This window comes from Cnephaeus nilssonii (assembly GCF_951640355.1).
Source record: "Cnephaeus nilssonii genome assembly, chromosome: 3".
Taxonomy (NCBI): domain Eukaryota; kingdom Metazoa; phylum Chordata; class Mammalia; order Chiroptera; family Vespertilionidae; genus Cnephaeus; species Cnephaeus nilssonii.
In genome coordinates this window covers 34,916,014-34,941,643 of record NC_137074.1, presented here as the reverse complement: position 1 = coordinate 34,941,643, position 25,630 = coordinate 34,916,014, and the positions used below count along the sequence as shown (strand labels likewise).

The following is a 25,630-nucleotide window of genomic DNA, read 5'->3' as shown; positions in this document are numbered from 1 at the left end:
CTAGTCATTGCCCCTTCTTTAATTATCTGGTCCTGCAAGACCTGTTTACTTAAGTACTACTCCCATTTTAGAGAGGCCATAAACCATAAACAATACACAGCCCCCCGAACGGAGTTATCAGCACTGGCACCAGGCCAGGCCTTTAGATGTGGTCTCACAGCCCCCACCCCAACACACGGGGCTTTTTGCAAAGCCCGCGGAATGTCCAGAAGTCCCATCCCATATTTGGGGGACAAAGAAACCAAAGGGTATAAAGGGAAAGCTTCCTCCATATTGGCTTGCTCAGGATTTGGAAATAGCCTCCCCTGAGTCCTATACTAGTACATGAGAAACATCTGAAAATAAATGTTTTTTTTCCTGTACTCCTGTACTCATATTTTTCGGTCGCCTGGTAAATTCTGTAACATTTCAACCTCCAAAACTGGTTTATAATTTGCTCTGATCATTAACTTTTGTTTTTTTCCCTTTTGTTTTCATAGGCATAAACCTCCTTAAATACCTGATTACTTGTTTACACAATATAAACTTCACTTTGGAAGCCCAGCCTACATTGCTGCCTCCTGAAATGACACTCAGCAGCTTAGCTGAACTGACTTGTCATCGGGTGAAACAAGATGGCTGAGCAGGTGAAGTGTGAAGTGGTGTATGGGCTTCGCATCTGGAATGCAAAACTTTGCTATTTGAAAGGTGGGGCTGAAGGGACCCAAATTCTGCTACCAAAAGCTGCTTTGCCTTTCTGCCCAAGAGATCCAGACAGACACAACCTGCTGCAGGAAGGGGATCTTAGGCTGTTCCCCTTGGCCTAATTTGAATTGAGTATGGTAAACAAGAAGGCTTCGGATAGGTGTGACGCACCTTTGTCCAGGGAAGCCCCCTCTCCAATTGAATGTTGGGCACTATAAAGTCAGTCCCTCTCTCTATCATCTGGTTCTTACTTCTCATCAGACCTTTAGTTGCTATAATTCTCTTCATTTTGGACCATGCTTTTTCAACCTTCTCGTCGAATCGGTCACCTCGAAGATGTCCAACAGTGCCATCCTCTTCTAGACAGTGTGCATGCTGTCTTCCAAGGAAAGTAATAGACTGACCTGGAACTTACAAAACCCTTTTTCCCATGAATAGGCCCCCCTCCTCTTTAGACTCCTTTCTTCTTTTTGGCAGATAGCAAGCATCTCTGGGCCCAGGGATAGGCAGGACTACACCTCTCTTGACAGCTACAGAAAATGAGCTCTCCATTCATCTCTCCTTGTAAAATGCAAGGGCCCCGGATTCTTGAGGGGGGAATGTTAGCAGGCAACTAGTTAGTTATTAACAAAGGAAGGAATCAAATGTAATCAGACATTAAGCCCCATTAACTAGGAAGGGTCAGTTTCACAGTCACTCCAGACAGCCCAATAGGCAGGAAAGTCTGGCTTTCCAATCTCCCCAGGGAACAACCTGACTGTTCCTGCAGATTAATGGGGGGGGGGGGGGGTAACAGTGAAAGGGAAATTCCTCTGTGGAGGCTTGTGTAGTAGGAGCCAAAATGACCATAAAGTGGAGGAATCTAGCTTGGGAAAATCTAAGAAAGAGGCCAGATAGGATAAGGGCACAAAACCCCTGAAGAAATTTAGATCAAAAGTATGAGCATAAATGCATCAGTAATCACATTAAATGTAGGACTTGATGTTCCAGTTAAAAGATGATCAGATTGTATTTTAAATACAAATTGATTGTTATTCATAACTCATGTTAACAAGTAAAGATACAGACAGGTTAAAAGTTTAAAAGATACAGCATAAAGTTACTAATCAAAAAAGTAAGTGTAGTTAAGTTAAATCAGACAAATCAAATTTAAGACAAGCCTTAAGATCTAAAAAAAAGATCATTTCATTTGATAAGTATTACAATCAACCAGGAAGATACAATATACAGTATTCAAATTTACAAATATCTAAGAATGACCTAAAATATAAATATATCAAAAATTGGCAGAACTACACGGTAAAATCTATACTCACAGTAAGAGATTTTAAAACTAATAATACAATGTAGAATATCTGAATGACTGGATTTAGGAATTTAGTCTAAATGAGTACATATAGAACACTACACCTGACAACCCCACAGTACATATTTTTTTCTCCTGGGTCAAAAAGAAGATATCAAATAATTGAAATAAAATAAAAATAGAGTGAAAGCAATTCATTGTAATGAAAATCTAAGTTGCTTATACTCTACCTCAGAATCAGACCACAATGTCAAGGAGCATGTAAGTGCCTAAAGGATGGTAGACAGAGTCGGGAGAGGCTGTCCCAACAGAACACTGAAGGGCTTTTCTGTGGAGAGGATAGCATTTGCACTGAGCTTTAGGGAATACTTGGGTTTTATTATGTGGAAACACAAACGTGCAAGACCTATCTGGATAATACTGAATAGAATAATAGTGAGAAAAATCGGACACCTGGAGGGAATAGCAGAATATAGAACCAGAAAGTCGTTGAGGAATCTCTGGCAGTTTCTAGGTTAGTAAATGACAATGCTAACCCATTGTGAAAAAAAAAAAAGATCATCAAAATATAAAGATAGGGTTGTACTCTAAGGAATTTTTGTCACATTTATATACTATAAAGTTTAGTCGGAGCTACTATAATTTGAAAGGAGTGACAGGTGTTTGAGAAATAATGAGAGAAGAATGTAAGAACCTGTAAAAATTGCTGAGAAACATTGAAAATTGGATAACACTTGTTAAAATAATTTTTCTTCAGAGTATACATCTCAGATTGTCTTTAGGTCTTTTAGCAAACACACAAACAAAACTCTAGACTGAATCAAAGCTGAATCATTTCCTAAAATCAAAACTGTCGAGACAGGAAGCTGGAAGCTTGAAAAGTTCTGGGTGAGTGACAGCTCTATGTCCCCCTCAGTAAACCCAGCCTGCACTCCCCAGGATACAGAGAATTGACTGTACTTTCTGTTGACTTTGGACAATAGGTTCCCCACCTATGCTCACTCTGTTTAAGAGCCTTGATGAATAGTCCTTCAAAGTGATTTCTGAAGCTTTTTTTAGCTTTTGTCCAAGGACTTCAGGCTGGCAGCTCATGAAGGCTGATCTTTAGTTCCACGAATACTCTGTTATCAGTTTCCAGCTCAGACTCCTAGGTTCACTGTGCAGCTGACTGCTTGAAGAGCCATACAATTGGGGTGTCACCATCGCACAGTTCAGTGACTCCTAACACCTAGCTTGTATTTGTCACAACACCCGTCATTCACTGAAATTGTTTATATAAAGAATGATCACCTTATCCAAATGCATGCTATATGCAAGCTGTCTGAACAAATTAAATTTTTATACCATGTTCTGGATATTTTCTTACATGTTGATGGCCAAAATATATTAAAGCCCACCCTTCTCTAAAACAAGCTTTCTATTTTTTTGAGCTTATTTTTTTTTTTATGTCTCCCGAGGACTTCTCTTTTTGAGCTACTCTGGACAGGTTGATTGGTCTCATATGTAACCAAAAACAAACAAACAAACAAACAAAAAACAACAATGCTGGATTCAACTATACTAACATTTAATATAAATATAAATAATGGATATTTCCTGAAAAGCTAAAATGTACTACTTGCCAATAAATTTTAGTATAGCAACAATTTGTGGATAATATATTCAATACATACTTTAAATCTCTGCTCAAGAAATGATAACATGTACATTCAAGTAGCTTTTCAGAAATTAGAAATATAAATCTTTGAAATATGTAAAAATTATAAATAATATTATCTATAGACATTATATTCTAATAACTGTAATTTTCAGTAATATATATATATATATATATATATATATATATAATTTTGAATAGGAAAAAAGTAACTACATATATATGTAGGCATATATGTAGGTATATATGTATATACATTACATATACATCCTTATGAGGAGAAATGACCCAAATTTACTTATGTAAAACTTATCATCACTGATATTACGTTTTATGCAACTTAGAAACAGTAATTATTATAGTCACCAAAAGTGATTCATAAAATATTTTCCCAGTTGGGGCACGTGCCCAAGTTTTGGCTAGATCCCCGGTAAGGGGTATGCAGGAGGCAGCTGATGGATGTTTAACTCTCACATCTATGTTTCTCTCTCACATCAGTATTTCTCTCCCTCTCTCTTCTTCTCTCTCTAAAAGTCAATTTAAAAATCTTAAAAAAACAACAACAAAACAACAAAGAAAGAAAAGCTTATGTAGTGCAGACAGAAATCTCTGAAAGTCTGAAGGGTCACAGATGCCTGGTTGGGATCTGTAAAATGTCAAGGAATGAAATGTCAAGTTAATCGGTAGACTACTTAAGCCCAGGTGCCCTTAATATTTCTAGTTACAGAGAATCTGCATTCTGATTCAAAAGAGATTTATAAAATGCTCCTATAATTTAATTTTCATTATTGCCTTACAACCTAAAATGGCACTGTGAAGGGGGGCATTATGTACTACTGTGGCTGAAATAAAATGTCAAGACAATCAATATTTGGCCTAACAGGTCCAGAGGATAAATAGATAATTGTAAATATGCTTGCTGTTTCCTAGGTAATGACAGGTTGTTTTAAAAAAAGAATATGCTAATAAAGTATTCTGATTTTTGCTCTTTGGAGATTTTGCTTTTCCTTCTGAGAAAGATCTGAAGAGGATGAGTTTTCCTTCCTTTATTATCTGGCTGTAGTAAACTGTTCTCTACCTTAATAAAGAAGGATTGTGTGGTAGTTTCAGCCACGGGCTTTAACTGGTAAACTTCTCAATGACCCAAACAAGTTATACTAGTAACTGTAAAGCAGGCCTATCTTGCTGCTTCTTTAACACTAGAGTTATAAGCAGGTTTCAGTATATATCTCACTGTGTCTTCTAAGCTTCGTATATGTGGCTAAATTATTGCAGAGATAAAACTGGAGATTGCTATTTTGCTTAGCTATGCCATCATTATGCAGACATTTGCCATATTGTGGAGCACATTGATACGGTTATTTGATGAGGAAGACAGCTGCTAACATAACATTTTACAGTATACAGAAGTACTCAAATGTCCATCATGATTTAATTCTCAGAACCACTTGAGAAACTAGAACCTTAGATATCCTTCTGTAGGTGCAGACACAGAGGTTCTTGGCAGAGAGGTGGTGCAGGATGCTGGCAAGGGGGATATCATCTTACCGAGGACAGAGCATGGCAGGAACATATAGGGGGTCTGAATATTTGTTGACTTAATCAATTAATTAAATCTGGGCTTCAATCTAGTCTTTTTAAAAAAATATATTTTATTGATTTTTTACAGAGAAGAAGGGAGAGGGATAGAGAGTTTGAAACATAGATGAGAGAGAAACATCGATCAGCTGCCTCTTGCACACCTCCTAATGGGGATGTGCCCGCAACCAAGGTACATGCCCTTGACCGGAATCGAACCTGGGACCCTTCAGTCCGCAGGCCAATGCTCTATCCACTGAGCCAAACCGGTCAGGGCCAATCTAGTCTTATAGGAAGCCCAGTGCTTTCCTTCCAACTAAACTATTATTACACTAGAGGCCCGATGCATGAAGATTCATGCAAGAATGGGCCTTCCTTCCCCTGGCTGCCGGCACCACCTTTGCTCCAGCCAGAGCCACCTTTCCGCCTTCCCACACTGCCCAGAGGCCCAGAGCAGCTGGGGCGGTGCGGAATGCCTGTATCGTCGCCATGGTGACAACACAAGCATCCCACCCTTGGCCACTCAGTGCCTGTGTATGCAAATTAACCCGCCATCTTTGTTGGGTTGATTTGCATACTCACTCCTGATTAGCTGGTTGCGTCGCAAAGGTACAGTCAATTTGCATATTTCTCTTTTATTAGTGTAGATTGTTGTTTATATATTTTAACAAATTGAGTCCATAATGAATTTGTGGGCTCAGAATAGAAGACATAAAATACACACACACAAAAAAAAACTCCTCAATGGCTTCTTCATTCTACTTTGAGGACATAGGCTTATCATTGTTATCATTATTGTCTATATTTCCCACTTTGCTCAATCAAGAATCAGTTTAGGAGGCTCTCAATCTATAGGCCTTTGAAAAGCTGTATCTCTACCAGAGGGCAATTCTGAATGTATTCAGATTTTTTTTAGGCTTCTTCAAAACATCTTTTTAATGCTTCTGTTGCCAAGAGATAAACAGATGAAATAAAACAAGGGTAGTCAAGCCCCCAGGTCTGGACACAAAAACAGAGCCCCACAAGTTGAATTTCACAGCGACTAGATACAAATTTAACAATATGTAAAGAGAATCTCCTCTCTAGAAATCTAATGCTGAGGCTGGAGGCAGAGACAAGAGGCAGCAGCGCTTTCCCCACTACAGGTAGTTTAATTTCTTCAGTTTTATCCTATGTGGTCCAACAAGGCCTGACAAACTGCACTGCAGTACAAGAAGCATCTCTCGGGCAATGATGTGTAAAGACAGAGGGATTTTTTAGTCAATTGCAGGAATTAGGCTTTAATGCTTTCTACTAAAGGACTTCATACCCCAGATAGCTGACTGCTATCCTCTGAATCTTGGCAGGCAACAAGCCTGCTGAAGCTGAAACCGGGAAGCTATGTTAAGCAGATTTTCATGAAACTTACAAAATGCTTTATGTGCAAAGCTGCTTTTCTTTATTGCAGTCCAAAATGTGTTCCCTCTATTTTTTTTTTTCAGTCTCTGAGTTTGGTCAACTCTCAGTCTTTATCAAAATCACCTTCCAAAAATATCCCTTAAAGACCCAGAGAAGGTAAAGTCTGCACCTCATAAAAAAATAAATGTGGTTTTTTAAAGCACAATCCTAATCATGTCAATTTAAGAGATTAAAAATGATCACTATCCTTATAAAAAATGTAAGACACATAGACAGGCATTAAATACATTACCACTAGGTGGAAGTTCTAGAGGGCGACAGACACCGTTTTTGGTTCCATCTTTGGACGAAGAGATCAGTTTTGCCACGAGTGCTGCTGAAATGGGCTGCACTAGTAGAGAGGTGAAGTTCCATCGGTTTTGTCTAAAGCTTCCAACTGTGTTCAAAAGAGAAATGTACAGAGTCCTTTGTTAAGATAAATGGGAAGAGATCAATCAATGAACTATATGTATATATGCATAACCCATGGACACAGACAATGGGGTGGCGAGGGCCTTGGGTGGGTGGGAAAGGGCTGGAAGAAGTTAATGGGGCAAAAAGGAGGACCTATGTCTAAAGGTTAAAAAATAAATAAAAAATCAGGGGAAAAAAACACTGGAAGAAAGTTTTCTGTAGTATTTAAACTATGAGTGGCAAGTTTATTTTGTTCATTTGTTTATTCCTTAGTTCACTCTACTAATTAAAAAATGATTTTAAAGTACTTAATAAAAATTCAGTCCAAATACTATTATGCATGTTAGTAAATGATAGAAGATTGTACACACACACACACACACTTACCTCCATTTGGAAAAATAACAATAAAGGAATTTAAAAAGCACTAATCCACACGGTCCAAGAGAATAAAAAAGACAATAACAATAAGATTCTACAAGCTGTAAAGCACATGAATAGTTGGTAACAGACCAAGGAGACCAAAACCTAAGCCAGCAGCGGGGGGATGCTGAATAACAATTCAGTTTGTACCACAGAACCCAGAAAGGTGTGGGGATTGACGACACCTGCTACCTAGTGAAGTAGGGGCAAAGGAGGACTTGATGGAATTCTGATTGTGGCGGGGGGTCTCTCCTCCTGCCCCCTCAGTCACCCTGTGGATATGAACAGTGCCTGTTCCTCTCTCCTTAACTCCAGCAGAAAACTGAGGCAGGATGCCAAGCAGAGAGACACCGGATATAGAGAATGGAAAGTTGAATACTTCAATGAGATGACGTTACTATTGCTGAGGCTCTGCAGCTGTTTTACTCTCTCAACGCCCTGAACCCTTCCTTCCAGTTAGGACAACAGAAACTTCACTTCTAGTAAATATGACTAGGCCAACAGAGAATATATAAAAATACTTAAAATCTGAAGTCTACCAATAAAACCACTCATCCAAGACACCCGATGTTAAAACCCATCTGTCAATAAATCCCACCCATACAAAGAACTTCAATCCAACTTAATTAATTCTGCCACTCTTAAGGGCACTCTCGTCCAAGGACATTGCTAAAATGGCACACGGGCAGCAGACCTAGTGAGGAGAGGAGTAGAAGTCCAGAGGCTTAGGAGGGTGGTCTCCAGGAAGACAAAAATGATGGAAATACTAAGTATGTGTTGCTGCATTGGGAGAACATGTACAGTAAGATCAGAGTTAGCATGTGAAGAGATTCTAAATACAAAGAAAAATAAAAAGTCTATGAAATGAGGCAACTATTAGCTGCAAAGAGAGTAAAAAGATTTTCAAGAAAGAAATATAATCATCATACGATGTGAATAATATTGACATAGTCATAATAATATAAACTGTGACCTTGTAACACAAAAGCAATATTCTATAGGAAAAACAGATGTAAAAAGTCAAGGGTGAGGGTGCTTGTGAAAGAAAATTAAAATATTTGTCTTCCATAGTGGTAAGTCAATATAATAGATAAAATTGAACCATGAATTCAACTCTAAAATGGTCTTGAGACAGAGAGGCAAATATTAAAAAAAATTAGCTAAAAATGTTGAAAGCGATTGAGTGTTTACCTTTGGGAGATAGGAAAGGACACAATGAAGTATGGGAGTAGGTGACATATTTTTATGAATTAAGCTTTGTAGGAATATTTTACTATATTCATCTCTAAGTTTGAGAAAATAAAAAACACAAATAAAAAGGAAAAACAGCCATGGTAACACAATAAGGGAAAAATACACAATTACTCAGGGTAAAGAGAATGGAGAGAATAAACTAAACTGTGCATAAGGATAGAGCTAAAAGATACCTTATTCAGTTTATATAGTACCTTGACTCAAAACACACACACACACACACACACACACACACACACACACACACCAGAATGACTTTACCAGGCAGCCAATAATGTTTGCGAACAGAGAGCTCCATTTTTCAGAACTTTTATTAGGGAAAATAATTGCTAAAGTTTTTCTCAGAATTTAATTTGAAAGGACTGCAGGGGGTGCAGAACTCAACCATACTGGTATCTAGGCTCCAGGAGGCAGATTATAAATGAGAAAATATGTTACAGAAGTTTTTCCTTAATTTATCAACTGCAAAACCACAAGGCTAAGAAATGATATTTAGCTCAGCCCTGTGGCAACCATAGAAGCCATGGCTTTGAAGAAGAAAAATAATGAAGATTCAAGCTTCGAATCGGTTTTGTTATATAAGCGCTCTGCTGCTCTCATAATTCAGTAACCCCTTTTATATGGATGTGTGGCAGTGCATTTTGATCAGAGTGCAGCTCCCTGCTTCCTAACCATGTACCTGTTCAAAAAGTATGAAGAGTTTCAATACGGCAATAGCAGAGCATTAAATTAGGTGTGGGTCCTTCTAAGTGGGGGTCCTGGAGACTGTACAGGTTGCATGGCCATGAGCCAGGTCCTGGTTCACACAGAAGATGCTGGTAGCAATATAGCTTGCTGAGATAAACTAAAGGGGATTTTCAGACCACAAGGACATTGCTCTGAGCCACAAATGAGCAGCCCTGTGTCTGCCACTCTAGGCTCTACCTGGAGTCACAGCGATAAAAATCTCAAGGCATCAACAGTGTGCACAGAGCGGAAAGCCTTTGTATAGCCACCTCCTCTGCTTCGCCCAGCATGTATTTTTTTCCCTCGGCCATTGCCTTTGAAACTTTTAGTGTACACCAGACAATGAAATATTGTAGTCCCTCCTTATCTGCAGTTTTACTTTTCAGGGTTTCAGTTCCCCACAGTTAACTGAGGTCTGAAAATATTAAATGGAAAAATCCATGCCTGGCTGGCGTGGCTTGGTGGTTAAGCATCGACCTGTGAACCAGGAGGTCACGGTTGAATTCCTGGTCAGGGAGCATGCCAGGGTTGCAGTCTCTGATCCCAATGATTCTCTCTCTCGGTCCCTCTCCCTTCCTCTCTGAAATCAATAACGTTTTTAAAAAGAAAATTCCAGAAATAAAAAATGTATAATTTTTAAATTGAGCATCATTCTGAGGAGCATAATGAAATCTCTCTCCATTCTGCTCCATTCGGCCTGAGAAGTAAATCATCACTTTGTCCAGCATCTCCACACTTGTATGCTACCCGCCTTTTAGTAACCTCCCAGCTATCTCAGACATCACAGAAAGACCGCATTCATATAACTTTTCTTACAGTATATTGTTATAATGGTTCTATTACATAATTGTTATTGTTATTAATCTCTTACTATTCTGAAGTTATAAATTAAACTTTATCACAGGCATGTATCTATAGGAAAAAACACAGTCATATATAGGTTTTGGTAGTATCTGCATTTTGGGGGAATCCACTAGGGATCTTAGTACATTGACCCTGGGAATGGGGTGACTACTGTAGTATTTATGAGAAATGAACAATCTGTTATTTTGAAGTTTTTATGGATGTTAGATGCTGACACATTAACACAAAATGAAACTTCTTGAAAAGCTGCATGATTTCACCTCTCCCCAGTTCAAATACAGAACTCTACCTTGCCATTCAAGGCCCTTCACAATCTCCGACTTATATTTCCAACATTATTTCCCATTATTCCTCTTCACGCATCTTATCCTAAAACTAGCTGTCCCCCTACATATTCTGTGATTTACATCTTCCATTTCTTGCATAAGGCCATCCATCCATCCATTTCACTTTCTTTTCTCCTGCATCACCCATGTCAGACTCTAACTTAAAGTCACTTTCTGTAAGCTTTCTCTGACACCCTCCTGTTTATGTGATATAGCTGTACCTTTTTTGTAGTGCTCACCATTTCTAATTGACAATAACACTTCATAATACACACTTCGGTTTTCCCTCTAAAGGTTAAATTCATTGAAGGCAAAGAACCAAGTCTTCTTCCTCATTGTATGATACTCAAATCCAAGCAGATTGTGAGGAGCATAAGAGGAGCTCAATAATTACTGGGAAAACAAAAGAAGGAACCAATAATTCTTTGAAAGGTAGTTTCAATGCCTTTATTTTACTGAATGCCTAGAAAATGGATCACAGGTACAACCAAAGAATAAGTTATAATTTTATCAAGCTCATGCTTGCTATATGTGGATGCTTTCTCCCCAGCTAATTGCTCTCCCACAGCAGACATATAACATAGGTTTTCAAAACTCAGGTGTCTCCAGCAAATCTCACTGATTACCCTTGCTCTGAGATTATGTTTTGTGGGTAAAAACATATTTCGATTACTAAAACTATCTTTGAGATATATTTATCTGTTAGGAAAAATCAATAGCTGCATTCTTTTTTCCCTCTAAAATGCTCCATTAAACATAAGAAATAATGCATTCAAAAGTTAAATATCAGTGAACCTTAGACCATACTTGCACATAGACAAATCTTGATTTGCTGTGCTGCATAACTAACAGACTTGCATTCATTTTGAAATATCTGAAATGGCTCATTAATTTTTCACCTTTAGCTTAAAAGAAATTTGACAAACAATTCACTTCTGAGATCTGATACTAAAAGCAGGACTTTACAGAACACTAAGATTAAATTATAGACAGAGGGTGTTGTTATTTCTTAAAAACTTGTTTATTGAAGAAAAGCTTAGAGAATAATTACATTTTCTTACATTATTAAGAGGCTCTGAATAATATCAAAAGCATGTGCAATTTTTATTAAGTTATATTTTAAGACACATTAATTAACTATAAGAATCCATTGGCTATGAGATGAAAATCAGGAAGATTATATGCCTTGATGAAAAGTGTACATTCAGAAAAGATTTTGATCTTACATTCCAGCACTCTAACTTGTAGGTTGCAGCAATTATAGCATACCCTGAATGTTGTGTATGCTCAATAAAGACTGATTGACACTAACTTTTATTTCAGCAGATAAGTAGTTCTCTCTTCACCTTATGCACTCTTTGTAACTCAGATAAAGATCCAAATTGATCCATCTCCTCAATACTCCTGTCCCTGATGCAATGTCACATGCATCTATAGAAAGATGCAATTGGCCAAGCCAGTATGGCTCAGTTGTTGAGTGTCACGGTTTGATTTTTGGTCAGGGCACATGCCCGGGTTGCAGGCTTGAACTCTAGTGGGGGTTATGCAGGAGGCAGTTGATCAATGATTCTCTCTCACCATTGATGCATCTATCTTTATCTACCTCTCACTTCCTCTCTGAAATCAATAAAAATATATTTAAAAAAGAAAGACAAAATTGGCTAAAGATTCCCAAGTTTGACTCCATTGCTGTCTCACTGTTTGAAATGTAACATATAAATGATTTCATTATAATAATGTTGTCATTTCCATCTACAACACTGGAACAACCAAGGTGACATGGAAGGTTCTCCATTTTGCTAATTTACTGAAATAAAGAGTACATTAGCTCAAGAGGCCCAGAACCTGAACCACCGTTGGTGAAACTTAGAAGTAATGAGGTTAAAAATAAGTAAAATGCATTATAATTGGACATTTTTAACAGCTTTTGCATTATGCTTTTCAAACTGTTGATGCCCACTTCAATCACATCTGGTTATGTGTGTAAAGAAAGCATTCACTCTTAGCTGCAAGCACTTTTTGTGTGTGGCAAGATGGAATTATTATTATTTTTTTAAAAATATATTTTATTGATTTTTTACAGAGAGGAAGGGAGAAGGATAGAGAGTTAGAAACATCAATGAGAGAGAAACATCGATCAGCTGCCTCCTGCACACCCCCCACTGGGGATGTGCCCACAACCAAGGTACATGCCCTGGACCGGAATCGAACCTGGGACCTTTCAGTCCGCAGGCTGACGCTCTGTCCACTGAGCCAAACCGGTGTTGGCTATTATTTTAAACTCAACTGAAAAAATTAGTGTATACAGCAAATGCTATTTACCTTCAGAAACTAGATATCTTACACACTGGGATCCATAGAATTAAGGCACCATTAAGATGAGATAATGTAAAAAAATGTTCTGGTAAATAAAAGTCTTTTGTGGATCACTGATGAGAATATGTCTCCATTGACAAGAATAGCACAATTTCTGTATAACTCAACCCTCAGCAACTGACTCTGTGTGTGTGTGTGTGTGTGTGTGTGTGTGTGTGTGTGTGTGTGTTTGTTAGCATGAGATCCATGAGACATGATAGTGTAAGCATAAATCCTATAGATCCTTTCTCTTCAATGTGTAGTCCCTGGACAAATAGCATCAGCATTACCTGGGAACTCATTACAAATGCAGAATCTAAAGCCCCAGTCCAGACCTTCTGAATCAGTATCTGTAGTCTAAGACCCCAAGGTGACTCATTTGAATATTACATAAGCAACTGGTCTAAATCATTATATCTTCTACATAATTTTTGTAGCAAAGAAGATGTAGAAAGCACTTTTTCCAAGAATTAAAGGTGACAGAACCTTTGACTATATCAATAAACCCCAAATCAATAGTTTTCTCAGAGTTTTCTTCAAAAAGGGTAACCAGTCTGTGCATATGAAGACACTGTATAGCAAGTTTTTAAATTGGGTTGAGAGAATTTCTTTTTGTTTTTGTCTTTCCTCAAAAATAAATCTGGTGATTTAAAGATCAAAATTACATTGACAACACTTTATTTTAACCACAGATAAATACTTTAATCACTAACTGATTTGACTTCTTTTTTTTTCTAGGTTTTAACTATTATAAATAACTAAAGGCTCAGTGCACAGATTCGTGCACCGGTGGGGTCCCTTGGCCTGGTCTGGGGGGATCGGGATGAAACTGGCTTTCCAGATAGCGAGAGGGTGCAGGCCAGGCTGAGGAACCCCACAGATGAACGATTGAGGCTGGGGAGGGACCACAGGAGGGCTCCAGGGTGTGTCCAGCCTGTCTCACCCAGTCCTGATCTGCTGGATCCCAGCAGCAAGCTAACCTACTAATCGGAGCATCAGCCCCCTGGTGGTCAGTGCACATCATACAGACTGGTCAAACGGTCAAATGGTTGGACGGACACTTAGCATATTAGGCTTTTATATATATACTAGAGGCCCAGTGCATGAAATTTATGCACAGGTTGAGGGGGGTGTCCCTCAGCCCAGCCTGCACCTCTCACAATCTGGGACCACTGGATCCTAACTGCTCACCTGCCTGCCTTCCTGATCACCCTTAACCACTCTCCTGCCTGCCAGATCACCCCTAACCACTCGCCTGCCTGCTTGATTGCCCCTAACTGCCCTCCCCTGCAGGCCTGATTGCCCCCAACTTCCCTCCCTGGCAGGCCTGGTCCCTCCCAACTGCCCTCCCCTGCTGGCCATCTTGTGGTGGCCATCTTCTGTCCACATGGTGGCAGGATCTTTGACCACATGGGGGGCAGCCATATTGTGTGTTGGAGTGATGGTCAATTTGCATATTACTCTTTTATTAGATAGGATATATATATATATATATATATATATATATATATATATATATATATATATATATGTGTGTGTGTGTGTGTGTGTGTGTGTGTGTGTGTGTGTGTGTGTATACTAGAGGCCCAATGCATGAAAATTTGTGCAAGAATAGGCCTTCCTTCCAGCTGCCAACACCGGCTTTCCTCTGGCACCCGGGACCTGGGCTTCCCTCCTCCAGCAGCTGGCAGACACACAGGATCTGGCTGGCTTCCCTCTGGCTGGCCGCAGGCACCCAGGACCCAGGATTCCCTCCTCCAGCAGCCGGCAGACACCCTGGACCTGGGATGGCTTCCCCGAGGCCCCCTGCAGGCACCCAGGACCTGGGCTAGCTTCCCCCAGGCTGCCTGCAGGCTCCCAGGACCCAGCTGGCTTCCCTCCATCCCCAGCTTCATCAGGAAGGACATCCTGAATGATGTTAGGAAGACATCTGGTCTAATTAGCATATTACCCTTTTACTATTATAGACTAGAGGCCCGAAGCACAAAATTCGTGCAAGAGTAGGCCTTCTTTCCCCCAGCTGCTGGCACTGGTTTCCCTCTGACACCCAGGACCTGGGACCTGGGCTTCCCTCTGGCTGCCGGCAGACACCTGGGACCTGGGCTTCCCTAGCAGCCCAGAAGGTCGTCTGGAAGGACGTTCGTAAGGATGCCAGGTCTAATTAGCATATTATGCTTTTATTATTGTAGATATATAGATTATAGCAAATGATTGACAAATCTAAAGTATAAATACATCCATTTTCTAAAGCACGAAGCAATCAGAAACCTTAAAAAGCAGAGATTTTAAAAACATATTTTGTGTTGCACTTTTATGAAAAAGACCTGAATTCCTAATGAACAAGTTGCTATCAGTGATGTTATCCCAGATTATGTATTTTGTTTGACTTTCTCCAGAGGACTGCCAGTTTGATAGAAATCAGACCATTAAATAACTAGCAAAGATGTTTCACTTTTATTTTAGCTCACTGAATTTATAGTTATTTCCCCTAACTGACCAGTGCACTAAATTGGCTATCGTTATTTTGTTGTCCTTGTAAATATAGCTAACTGATCCTTTATTATTTCAGTATCTCATAGACTCCTGGTTACAAATACCACTATCTACCCTCAAATTAGTCAAGTTCAGTGCTGTATTGTTTAGGTTGTTATTAAAAAGGAAATACTTAACACTTACATGTGCTTTGTGCTATACAATCTTCTCAGAGCTCCTTAGCACTCTATCTCTGTGTATGTACATTTACACACACATATATAAATGCATATACACAAATAGGATTTTTATTAGTGATAGTTATTCTTATAATTAAAATGAAAATCACTATTTTTTGAAATTATATCATATTTCTTACCTCCTCTTAAACCAATATAAATTGTAGGTGTAAAACCTGACTGATGCCATTTTCTTCAACTCTTAGATGTCAGGTACTCTGGAAAGCTTAGTCCTTGTATGTGGCCCCAACGTAAACCCTTGTTTACACATTTAGTAGACACTGCTCTGTTCTAATTTATTTTTTTATTTTCAGCTCACTGGCCAAAATGTAAACTTCTGACGGCCAATTCACTTTTGTGTCCCCAGGGTTTAGCACACACTGCATAGTAAAAAAGAAGGGGCTCAGTGACTGTCTTGGGATGAATGGTCATCCCGATGTTTAAGTGAATAATTTTGTTTTCTCTAATCATAAGCCTAAAACTCATGATCTGAAACTTGTAATCACAAACATCGTAAGAATGAAAACACAGATGGTCTCATTTTATTTCATTGGTCCTCTCTTCAGCTAAAGCAACCTGCCATGTTCCCTGGTAATTGTTATTTTAATTATTAGTTAAGACATTGTACAAGTAGTCATATTTACCTTCACATGAGCATAATATTTAATTGTATTATTCACTTAAATCTGGTAAGTCCTATAATTGAATTGATTGTTATTTACAGAATTATGAGGATATATTTTCATAAATATTTTAAATGTTTCTTTATGTTTTTAAAACACATTGATATAATTACTTCCAAAGACAAAGCCCATTCCTCTGTTTCAGGTAGATGATGGTCATCATTACAACATCTTCTCTAAAGACATTTTTGTAGTCTGATCCTTTCTTCTCAAGAAACAGAACTTCCTTTGGCAAGGTTTATCTCACTGAATTTATATTTAGAAATTTGTCATTTTAAATAAAAAATGAAATGTACAACAGCAGTGGTAATATTCAGATACTGACAAATATTTTCTTAATTCTATTTCAGAAGAATAATTGATTATATGAGAACTGATTTCCTATTTCACATAATTTTAAATATTTCTATTCTTTTGTATTCATCATTTATCTATACTGAGACTATTTAATTTCCAAAGCATTTCAAGAACATGGGCATTTGGGAATAAACCATAAACTATATGATAAGAGGAACAAACTAAGAGACAGATAAAATATCCAGTTTGTGCTTTACTTCCAGGAGACTAGTATAGATTCATAACTGGAATAATTGGCCATCTGCACATCACATAGCAACAACACAATCCTCTTGAGAGGCATTCCCCCGAGAAGTTTTCCATCTTATACTTGAAGGGAATGAACATTGAAATGATTTGCAGTTTCGAGTTTTAGAGAAAAAGTCGTGTGTGTGTGTGTGTGTGTGTGTGTACGTGTGTGTTTAAGATAGCAAATAAACTGTGAGGATGTGTCTTATCCATTTGGTGGTGGTTGTGAAAATATGCAACATTAATTTACAATACTAAAATTCTTCATACCAGATTACAATGAGATCATGTTATTTTATGATGCTAATTAGATGAATAGGCAGAAAACCAATGCTTTATTTCTGGATTTACTTATTTTTTCAGTTGTTTTCTAATAATAAAATTGGGAAATCGTTAACACTTGCTCTCTTGACCTAGATGTTAGGTCACATGAGCTATCACATATGGAATGCTTCCCACCTTTTCATGGTTTCTTGTGTATTTTCTGTTTCTGACATGGAAATGAGGAGATAGAACCTAGGTTAAGGACTGGACCAAAGAGTGGAAGCTAAATAGAGAAGTCTGGCAGCAACATGATGCAGTTTGCTGGCTACTGCTGGCCATGCCTCGTTCCAGAAAACAAACAAACAACAAACAAACAAAAAATCGCTGGAACAAACAGGGTGACCTAGGGTTGAACTTGGTGGGGTGGAGAGGACTGAGTCTGGCTGGGAAGGGACAGTAACATCAGACCTGAAGTGACAGTACCAAATCAGGTCCCACCCGCCAGCCAGAACTCACATTCTGAAATGATTGGATGTTACATGGAATACCTTGAAAAGACCAATCAAAAGCTATCAGGGTATACATATATCCATAGACAAAGAGCTTCAGCCTTCCAGCTTCCTCTTGCTGCAGCGAGTCTGTCAGTCTCTCAATAAACTTTGCTTCTGCATGATGTCTTTGTCCCTGAATTCATTCTTTGATTTTTTCGAGACAAAGAACTCAGACAGAATACTGCATTTTGGTTTCAGAAACACTGACCCAAGGAAGGGACACTAGCCTGGAGTCCAGAGACCAATATCTGGTCACTCAGGGAAAGTTTTCACCTATTTTATAGCCTTAAAGTGATCATATATGCAATATCTAAGGATTTCCATTTCCAAGATTTTGTTTCTAAATATGTCCATGAGTAATTCTATCGAATAAAGAGAGAATATGCTAATTGACCATCACACCCTCATAAAGATGGCGGCACCCACAGCCACAAGATGGTGGCACCCAGTCCCCTCAGCCCCCCAGCTGCCCAGGGCTGGTCTGAGGTGCAAGCAAGCCTCGGATGTCAGCTGCCCAGCTACCCAGGGCCTCCTGAGGCTCAGGTAACCAGGGCCAGCCGAGGCTTGTGCTGCCGGCAGTGGCATCAGCAGAGGTGTGATGGGGGCATTGCCTTCCCCTGATTGCTGGGTTGTCTCCTGCCCCTGATTGCTCCCAGACTGTGAGAGGGGGCAGGCTGGGCTGAGGGACCCTCCCTCAAGTGCATGAATTTTCATATACCAGGACTCTAGTCATTTAAATACACTCCTAGTTACCTCTATAAAATGTGTTTCCGAATACCACACAAGGATTTAATAGAAATCTGTCTCATCTTGATATTGAAAAAGGCTGTTTGTATTTACATGGTTATATCTAAATTTGAGGTGACTATCCTACTGAAATTCTACAAAAATCCTTCGTATTTGGAGTGGGTAATATGAACACTTTCAATAAATTCCCCTTATGGATTATAACTTTTCTTACAATATCATGAAATTATTTTTTATGATCAAGCACACATAGAATTCTGACTTGGAAGAAAGGAGGTAAAGATCCATGTGAAAGCCTGGAAAAGGAGAATTGTTAAGACTTAACAGCCCATTGAACCAAGTAGTGGCAATGAGGTAGTAGATTAAGCAAGCTGATTTAAATCCAGGATATGTAGAAAATGAAAGTCTTATTAATAACACAGATTTGATAGGAAAACTATTTTGGAGGTAAAGAAGAGTCAGAATATTTTAAATAATTACATTTAGCAATTGGCTGTACTGGACTATTATTATTATAAAGCTTTTATAAATAAAGCAAAAAAAATGTTTCTCTCCTCTTTAAACTACAGTTAAACCCACTGGTTGGTTTATGAACATTGCCAATGCCTGACCAAGTGACTTCCTTTAAACTGCAGTCTCCCAGGCCATAAAGTGAGGACAAAAGCTGCTAAATACCTAGCTGATAGCAAGGCTTTAGGATTAATGAGAGCACCCATAAAGCGGTTTGAGCTCCACAGAATACGTCCAATATAAATGAGCCACATTATTTCACTGACAAATCCCATCTATATACTGTCCAACAGAACTGAAACAAATGCAGTTTCCTGTTGCTCCTTCTGATAGTGCATATTGTCTTGCTGTCACCTCTTTTCATTCTTGTGAGGTTCCCATGAGGAAAAATAAGCATTTCTGTTTCATGTCCCAGTTACGGAGTGTACGGAAATACACAAATCAAACAGATAATAGGACAATCTATGTCCACTTTCTCATAAAGCCTTTTGTATAAATGAACTAAAAAGAGCAACACACTTGCAAGGTTGCTTCAAAGAAAATATAAATCATATGAAAGCAAGATGGCTATTTTTAGAATGTGTTATGTTGAAGTCGAATTCATTTTTCAATACAAAAGAAGACATTAACTACTTTCTGCAGGTGCTCAGAATTTATTTGAACTATTCAAAATTTCAACATTATTTCAAGCTTCAATGACAATATCAATAACCAGTTAGATTTATGAGATTCCATGTTACAGTTATACAACCTATTGTGATTCAATGTCAATATTAACATTGAATATTTCTCCAAAAGCAATAAGAAAGTCTAAAAGCATTAACTAATGTGACACTAATGTCATATCATAATATATAGATTCAACAGTCTACATCTGTGTTTTAGTTATCAACAGAAAATTCATAGAATTTTAAAATATAGTTACAACAAACTTTCATGAATCTACTTCCATGCTAATCTTACATGTTTAGCGATTTATATAATTTTAAGATGAGAAAAATGCAGTAGAGAAATTATAATGTATAGAGACATAAAATATAAGTGAGATTCATCATATGGATTTTAGGCAAAATACAAACTACAATTATATGTTATCAAGTTTAAAATATGAGTAGGAATTATAATAGAAATATTAAAGATTCCCTTTAGTAGTGAGATTGAAATACCTAATTTCTATATGGAATACTTTCATTAGCCCATGTTTCAAAATAATACCATAGAGAGAGTATGGTGATTACCAGAGGGAAGGAGGAGTGAGGGGGAGGTAGAATAGGGTAAAGGGAGGGGCAGATAAATAGTGATGGAAAGAGACTTGACTTTAAATAGTGAATGCACAATATAATATTCAGATGATGTATTATAGAAATCTATAAAATATAAAATTTTATTAACCAATGTTATCCCAGTAAATTCAATTTAAAAAAAAATCCCAAGACATGTTAATTAAGGAAATGGCCATATGGAAAATATATATATATATATATATATATATATATATATATATATATATATACACACACACACACTGAGAGGCCAGATTATTATGATCTCTGAACGCATAATAATCTGGCCACTCAATGTATATCCTATATAATAAAAGGTTAATATGAAAATTATCCTCTCAATCAAGAGTTTGACCAGCAAGCAGGCCGGTCAACCACCCATGTTCCCTCCCCCTGGCCAGGCTAGCCGGACCCCAACCATGCACGAATTCATGCACCGGGCCTCTAATATATATATACACACACACATACACACACACACATATAGATAGATATAGATATAGATATAGATATAGATAGATAGATAGATATACACACACACACACACACACACGCAAACACACTGAGTGGCCAGATTATTATGCATTCAGAGATCATAATAATCTGGCCCACTCAGTGTATATACACTAGAGGCCTAGTGCAAGAAAATTCATGCACTGGAGGGGGTGGTCCCTCAGCCTGGCCTTCCCCCTCTCACAGTCCAGGAGCCCTTAGGGGCAGGAAGCAATCTGGTGATCAGGGGAAGGCTATGCCCCCATCACACTCCTGCTGCTGCCACTGCCAGCAGCGCAAGCCTTGGCTGGCCCTGGTTACCTGAGCCTTGAGCAGCCCTGGGTGGCTGGGCAGCCACCATCCAAGGCTTGCCTATGCCTCGGGCCAGCCCTAGGTGGCTGGGCAGCCGCCATCTGAGGCTTACCTGCGCCTCAGGCCAGCCCTGGTCGGCTGGAGGGCTGAGGGCAGGTCCGGCCACACCACACGCCTGCCACTGCCCCCCCATGAATTCGTGCATGGTTGGGGTCCGGCTAGCCTGGCCAGGGGGAGGGAACATGGGTGGTTGACCGGCCTGCTTGCTGGTCAAACTCTTGATTGAGGGGATAATTTTCATATTAACCTTTTATTATATAGGATATATAATAAAGAACTGGGGACTCCGGCGGGGCTAAGGGGACTGCGCTCTGCCATCTTGTGGCTATGGGTGCCTCCATCTTTGTGATGGTGTGACATTCAATTTGCATATTCCCTCTTTATTAGATAGGATATATATATATATTATATATATATATATATATATACACACACACACACACACACACATATACTGTATATATAGTATTATAATTAATGTAAAATTTAAAAAAACAACGTTGTTTACAGGAGAGTGTGGTATGAGAAGTATCGGGGCTCTGAAAGCTCATTCAAATTACATTAGAGAAATGGATTGGAAGTTATAAGAGGAAGCACTGAAATCAGTTAGGTAGCTGTTGCAATTTTTAGGTGATAATTACTATTGGCTTTGACCAGAATAGAGGCAGTGTAAATAGAGAAAAACAGGATTTAGGAGTTTTTTTAGGAGGTAGAATCCACAATACTGAAATAAAAGATGTCAGAGTTGAATGAGTGGTAGCAATCTAGGAAATTTCTGGCTTGAGGGTGCTGGTGAATTTTTTCCATCCTTCACATGATTAGTTAACTCTGGGCTGAACTCCTCAATCCCACCCTGCACTGTCCACTCAGATATCTCTTTGTTTCCCTGTCCCAGTCTAAAATGTCTGAACTGAGAAAGGTATTTTGTTGTGCTGGATGACAAGCTGTATGAGATGGTCTATAGACTGGGTATTTTGCCCTTCTGAAATGGAATGGAGTCTGAGATCTTTGAGAAAATGCATACTTAATACTATATTGATTAATTGTTTCATTTCAGTATTACACAACAGATGGTTTTTCTTTCTTATTTTTCCAAGAACCTTTATTGAACATCTTTCATATTCTACCTACATGCTAAAGGTACAATAGTGACACTGAAGTCAAACTACTTGCCATCATTGAGCCTATGGTAAGCAGGTAGTTTCTAGAAGTATGCGATGCTTTTAGGAGTTGGAAATTTGGGGGATGCTAGAAATGTTCTACATTTAAACCTGGGCGATGAATACATAGCCATAAACATGAAGCATTTAGTGATACCTGCACTTCAGATTAGTGCCCTTTATGATCTTCATTGTATATATGGTGTCCAAAAAAAGGGAAAAAGATTGAGTCAGAAAAGAAATGATCCATATAAACACAGAGGAGCAGTTAACATGTGAATGAGAAAGAGATTACATGCCCATGTTTCTACACCCTTCCCCCAACAACTCTAAGTATTTCTAAAATCTCTATATATAAAACCTTAATATGCAAATAGACCAAACAGCAAAACAACCAAACAACTGGTCGCTATGATGTGCACTGACTACCAGGGGTCATGTGCAGAACATGCAGGCGGCAGAGAGTGGAACATGGTGGGCATTGGCTATAGCGGGATGGTGAAGCAGGTGAGCGAGGGAACCAGACCAAGGCAGGGTGCCAATTGCTGTCATCGGGGAGCGCCTCTGGTGGTTACTGAACATTTTTTGTTCCCTCACACCTCAGTCCTGCCAGGTGCTCATACCTGCTGCCAGCACCCAGTGCTGGTCCTGATCACTTGGCGCCATTAGCAGGTGTGAACAGCAGCTGGCTACAGGCCCTGATCACCCCTGATGGCTTCTCCACCTCCCCCTGCTCCTGAGGGGCTATCAGGGCAGCAGCTGCCACTCGCACCCACTGCTGGCACTGGGCCCAATCACTCCGCGCTGTCAGCAGGTGTGAGCAGGGCCGGCGCTGTCAGCACATGGGAACAGCAGTGGAAGGAACAGGGCTGCCAGCAGACAGGGGGCTGGGGGTTGCGGCAGGAGAGAATGGGCGGGGGTGCGGAGGATGGGCCAAGACCCACCCCTGTGCCCACCATGGCCCGCGGTTCCTTTCAAGGTGCATGAATTCGTGCACTGGGCCCCTAGTGTTACATAAGAGTATGAATCGAATAGCATGAAGAACACCAAGCAATACTGGGGTAAAGATGGAAGTAAACTGAATTACTTGAAAGTTTTCCTTCCTGAGAACAAGATGTAAATAAAGAACAAAAGTAAATAAAGTTAGAAAAAATATGTCTAATGAAAAAGGCTAAAGAAGTTTTGTTTACTTAGTCTGGAAAGAAAAATCTAACATTTTTTGTTAAATATATTTTATTGATTTTTCACAGAGAGGAAGGGAGAAGAATAGAGAGTTAGAAATATTGATAAGAGAGAAACATCAATCAGCTGCATCCTGAACACCCCCTACTGGGGATGTGCCCGCAACCAAGGTACATGCCCTTGACCGGAATCGATCCTGAGACCCTTCAGTCCGCAGGCCAACACTCTATATCCACTGATCCAAACTGGTTAGTGCATCAAGTTACTGATATTAGGTAAAGCCTTAGCTATGTTAAACTAAATACTTTCACAACCACAGCTTTTCTGAAAGAAAGGGTATATTGAGCCAAATGCTAGCCAGAAAAAGACCAGGTCCAGAGGCATGCAGTCTGAACCCTAGGTAGCTGCAGGCTGGATGGAAAACACACACATATCTGCTGTCTTGGAGTTGACTGGCTCTTTCATGTATGAAAACAGTTGAGAAGAAATATGTAAGTTGCTTTGAAAGAATTTGCACTGGCTACAGACAAAGGGGGCGGGAGAAGGTGAAGTGGGACTAGTTCTGAGATAGGTGCATTAAGCCATAAAGAAGTGTTTGCTGCTTTGGACAGGTCATGGGCAACAGTCTATAAAGTTTATGTGTAAGCAAGAAGCAGAGGGACCTGATGGTCAATGATGCCTAGCTACTTTTTTTTTTTTTAAGGTAATCAAGGAAATTAATTCAAAGTTTTGACATACATTTGGGAACGTAAGCAGTCCTTTGTTGGTTTTGCCCTGCTATTGTTAACTGATTAACCTCTCTTGTCTCTTCTTTCCACCCTCCAGCCTGCTGTAATTAATTTAGGGCATCTTAGCATGTTCTCCTTGTCAACAGGCAGTGTTGTGAAATTGTATTGGTGTTGCCCTGAAAGCTTGACAACACGTTTTATAATTTTCTTGTCTGAGGATAATTTTTTAAATATGTACATAATATAGGAGTGTATCTGCCTTAGATCAGCAATTACAACAATATATGAAGGAAGGGTAGCGAATCATTTAATAAGTGTATCCTTGTTTCAGAAAGAGTGTAAGAAAAGAAACTCATTAATGTTTAGAATTTTTTTCACTTTTTATCTCCATATCTGTAGGGTATTCAGCGTACTTAAGTATTAGAAGCACAAATAACTTAGCAATATGTTATGTGAGAAACAATCCCAGAAAATGGCTTTAGCAAGTTGATTTTTTCTGGAGAGCAGGATATATTCAAGAAATAACCTAATCAGTCACACTTTTCCTTCTGTCATTAAGCCCCAGACTACCAGAAGTGAAGTGTTGGGGCCTTAAATGTCTGATAGAGTTCAAAACCAATCTTTCAAAATTAATTGCCTACTAAAACTCATCACAAGTCTGAACAAGACATCATGTCATCATGAGGTTGCTCAGGTCACTTAGTCAGCACATTTTGTTTCTACTCAACATAAAACCAAGGACAGACTTATGTCTCCTATAGGCACTTTCTCTGACACCCTGTCAGTGGCTCAGGTGCTATTAGAAAGATTCAGCTGCTGATCAGCTAATCCTTTATTTCTAAAGGAGCAAATGTGTATAAAGATATGAAGGTGAGTGAAAAAATGATATTTGTCAGTAGAAATGATAACTATGTGTTCATTATATCAGAAATTTTATATACTGAGCTCTGTGTGTAGAGAGGTAGGCATATAATTTTATCGTAGCAAAAGTTGGCTTACTTTGTCATTGCAACTGTAGATTCAAATGTTAACTATCCTAAGACCAATTGCCATAAATATTATAACATTAAATACCTGTGTGCACTCTTGCAGACATTTGCATGCATATTCATTTATAGTTTATGTGTGTGTATATGAATCTATATTTAAAGAAAAAGAACATGAGAATAAGAAATCAATTAACAACTCTGTCTTTAAGTGGGTCTAATTTTATAGATTAAAAAAAAAAGATGAAATGTAAGTCACTGCCTATCCACAATATTTGTCACCTGGCTGTTGAATATCAGAAGTAGCATTTTAGTTCTTTACCGCAGACTCTAGGCTCTCTTACATTCCATA

The 25,630-nt window shown here is 38.9% G+C and overlaps 1 protein-coding gene across 6 annotated transcripts in view; it reads right to left on the bottom strand.

Moving 5' to 3' along the window:
• NAALADL2 (N-acetylated alpha-linked acidic dipeptidase like 2) overlaps window positions 1-25,630 on the bottom strand; it is a 1,181,205-nt gene that overhangs the window by 323,861 nt on the left and 831,714 nt on the right. For all 6 annotated transcript variants that reach the window (XM_079765801.1, XM_079765802.1, XM_079765799.1 and 3 more), the window contains one exon: window positions 6,916-7,059. In XM_079765801.1, coding sequence (XP_079621927.1) covers window positions 6,916-7,059 — 144 coding nt within the window. The remainder of the gene's footprint in view (window positions 1-6,915; window positions 7,060-25,630) is intronic.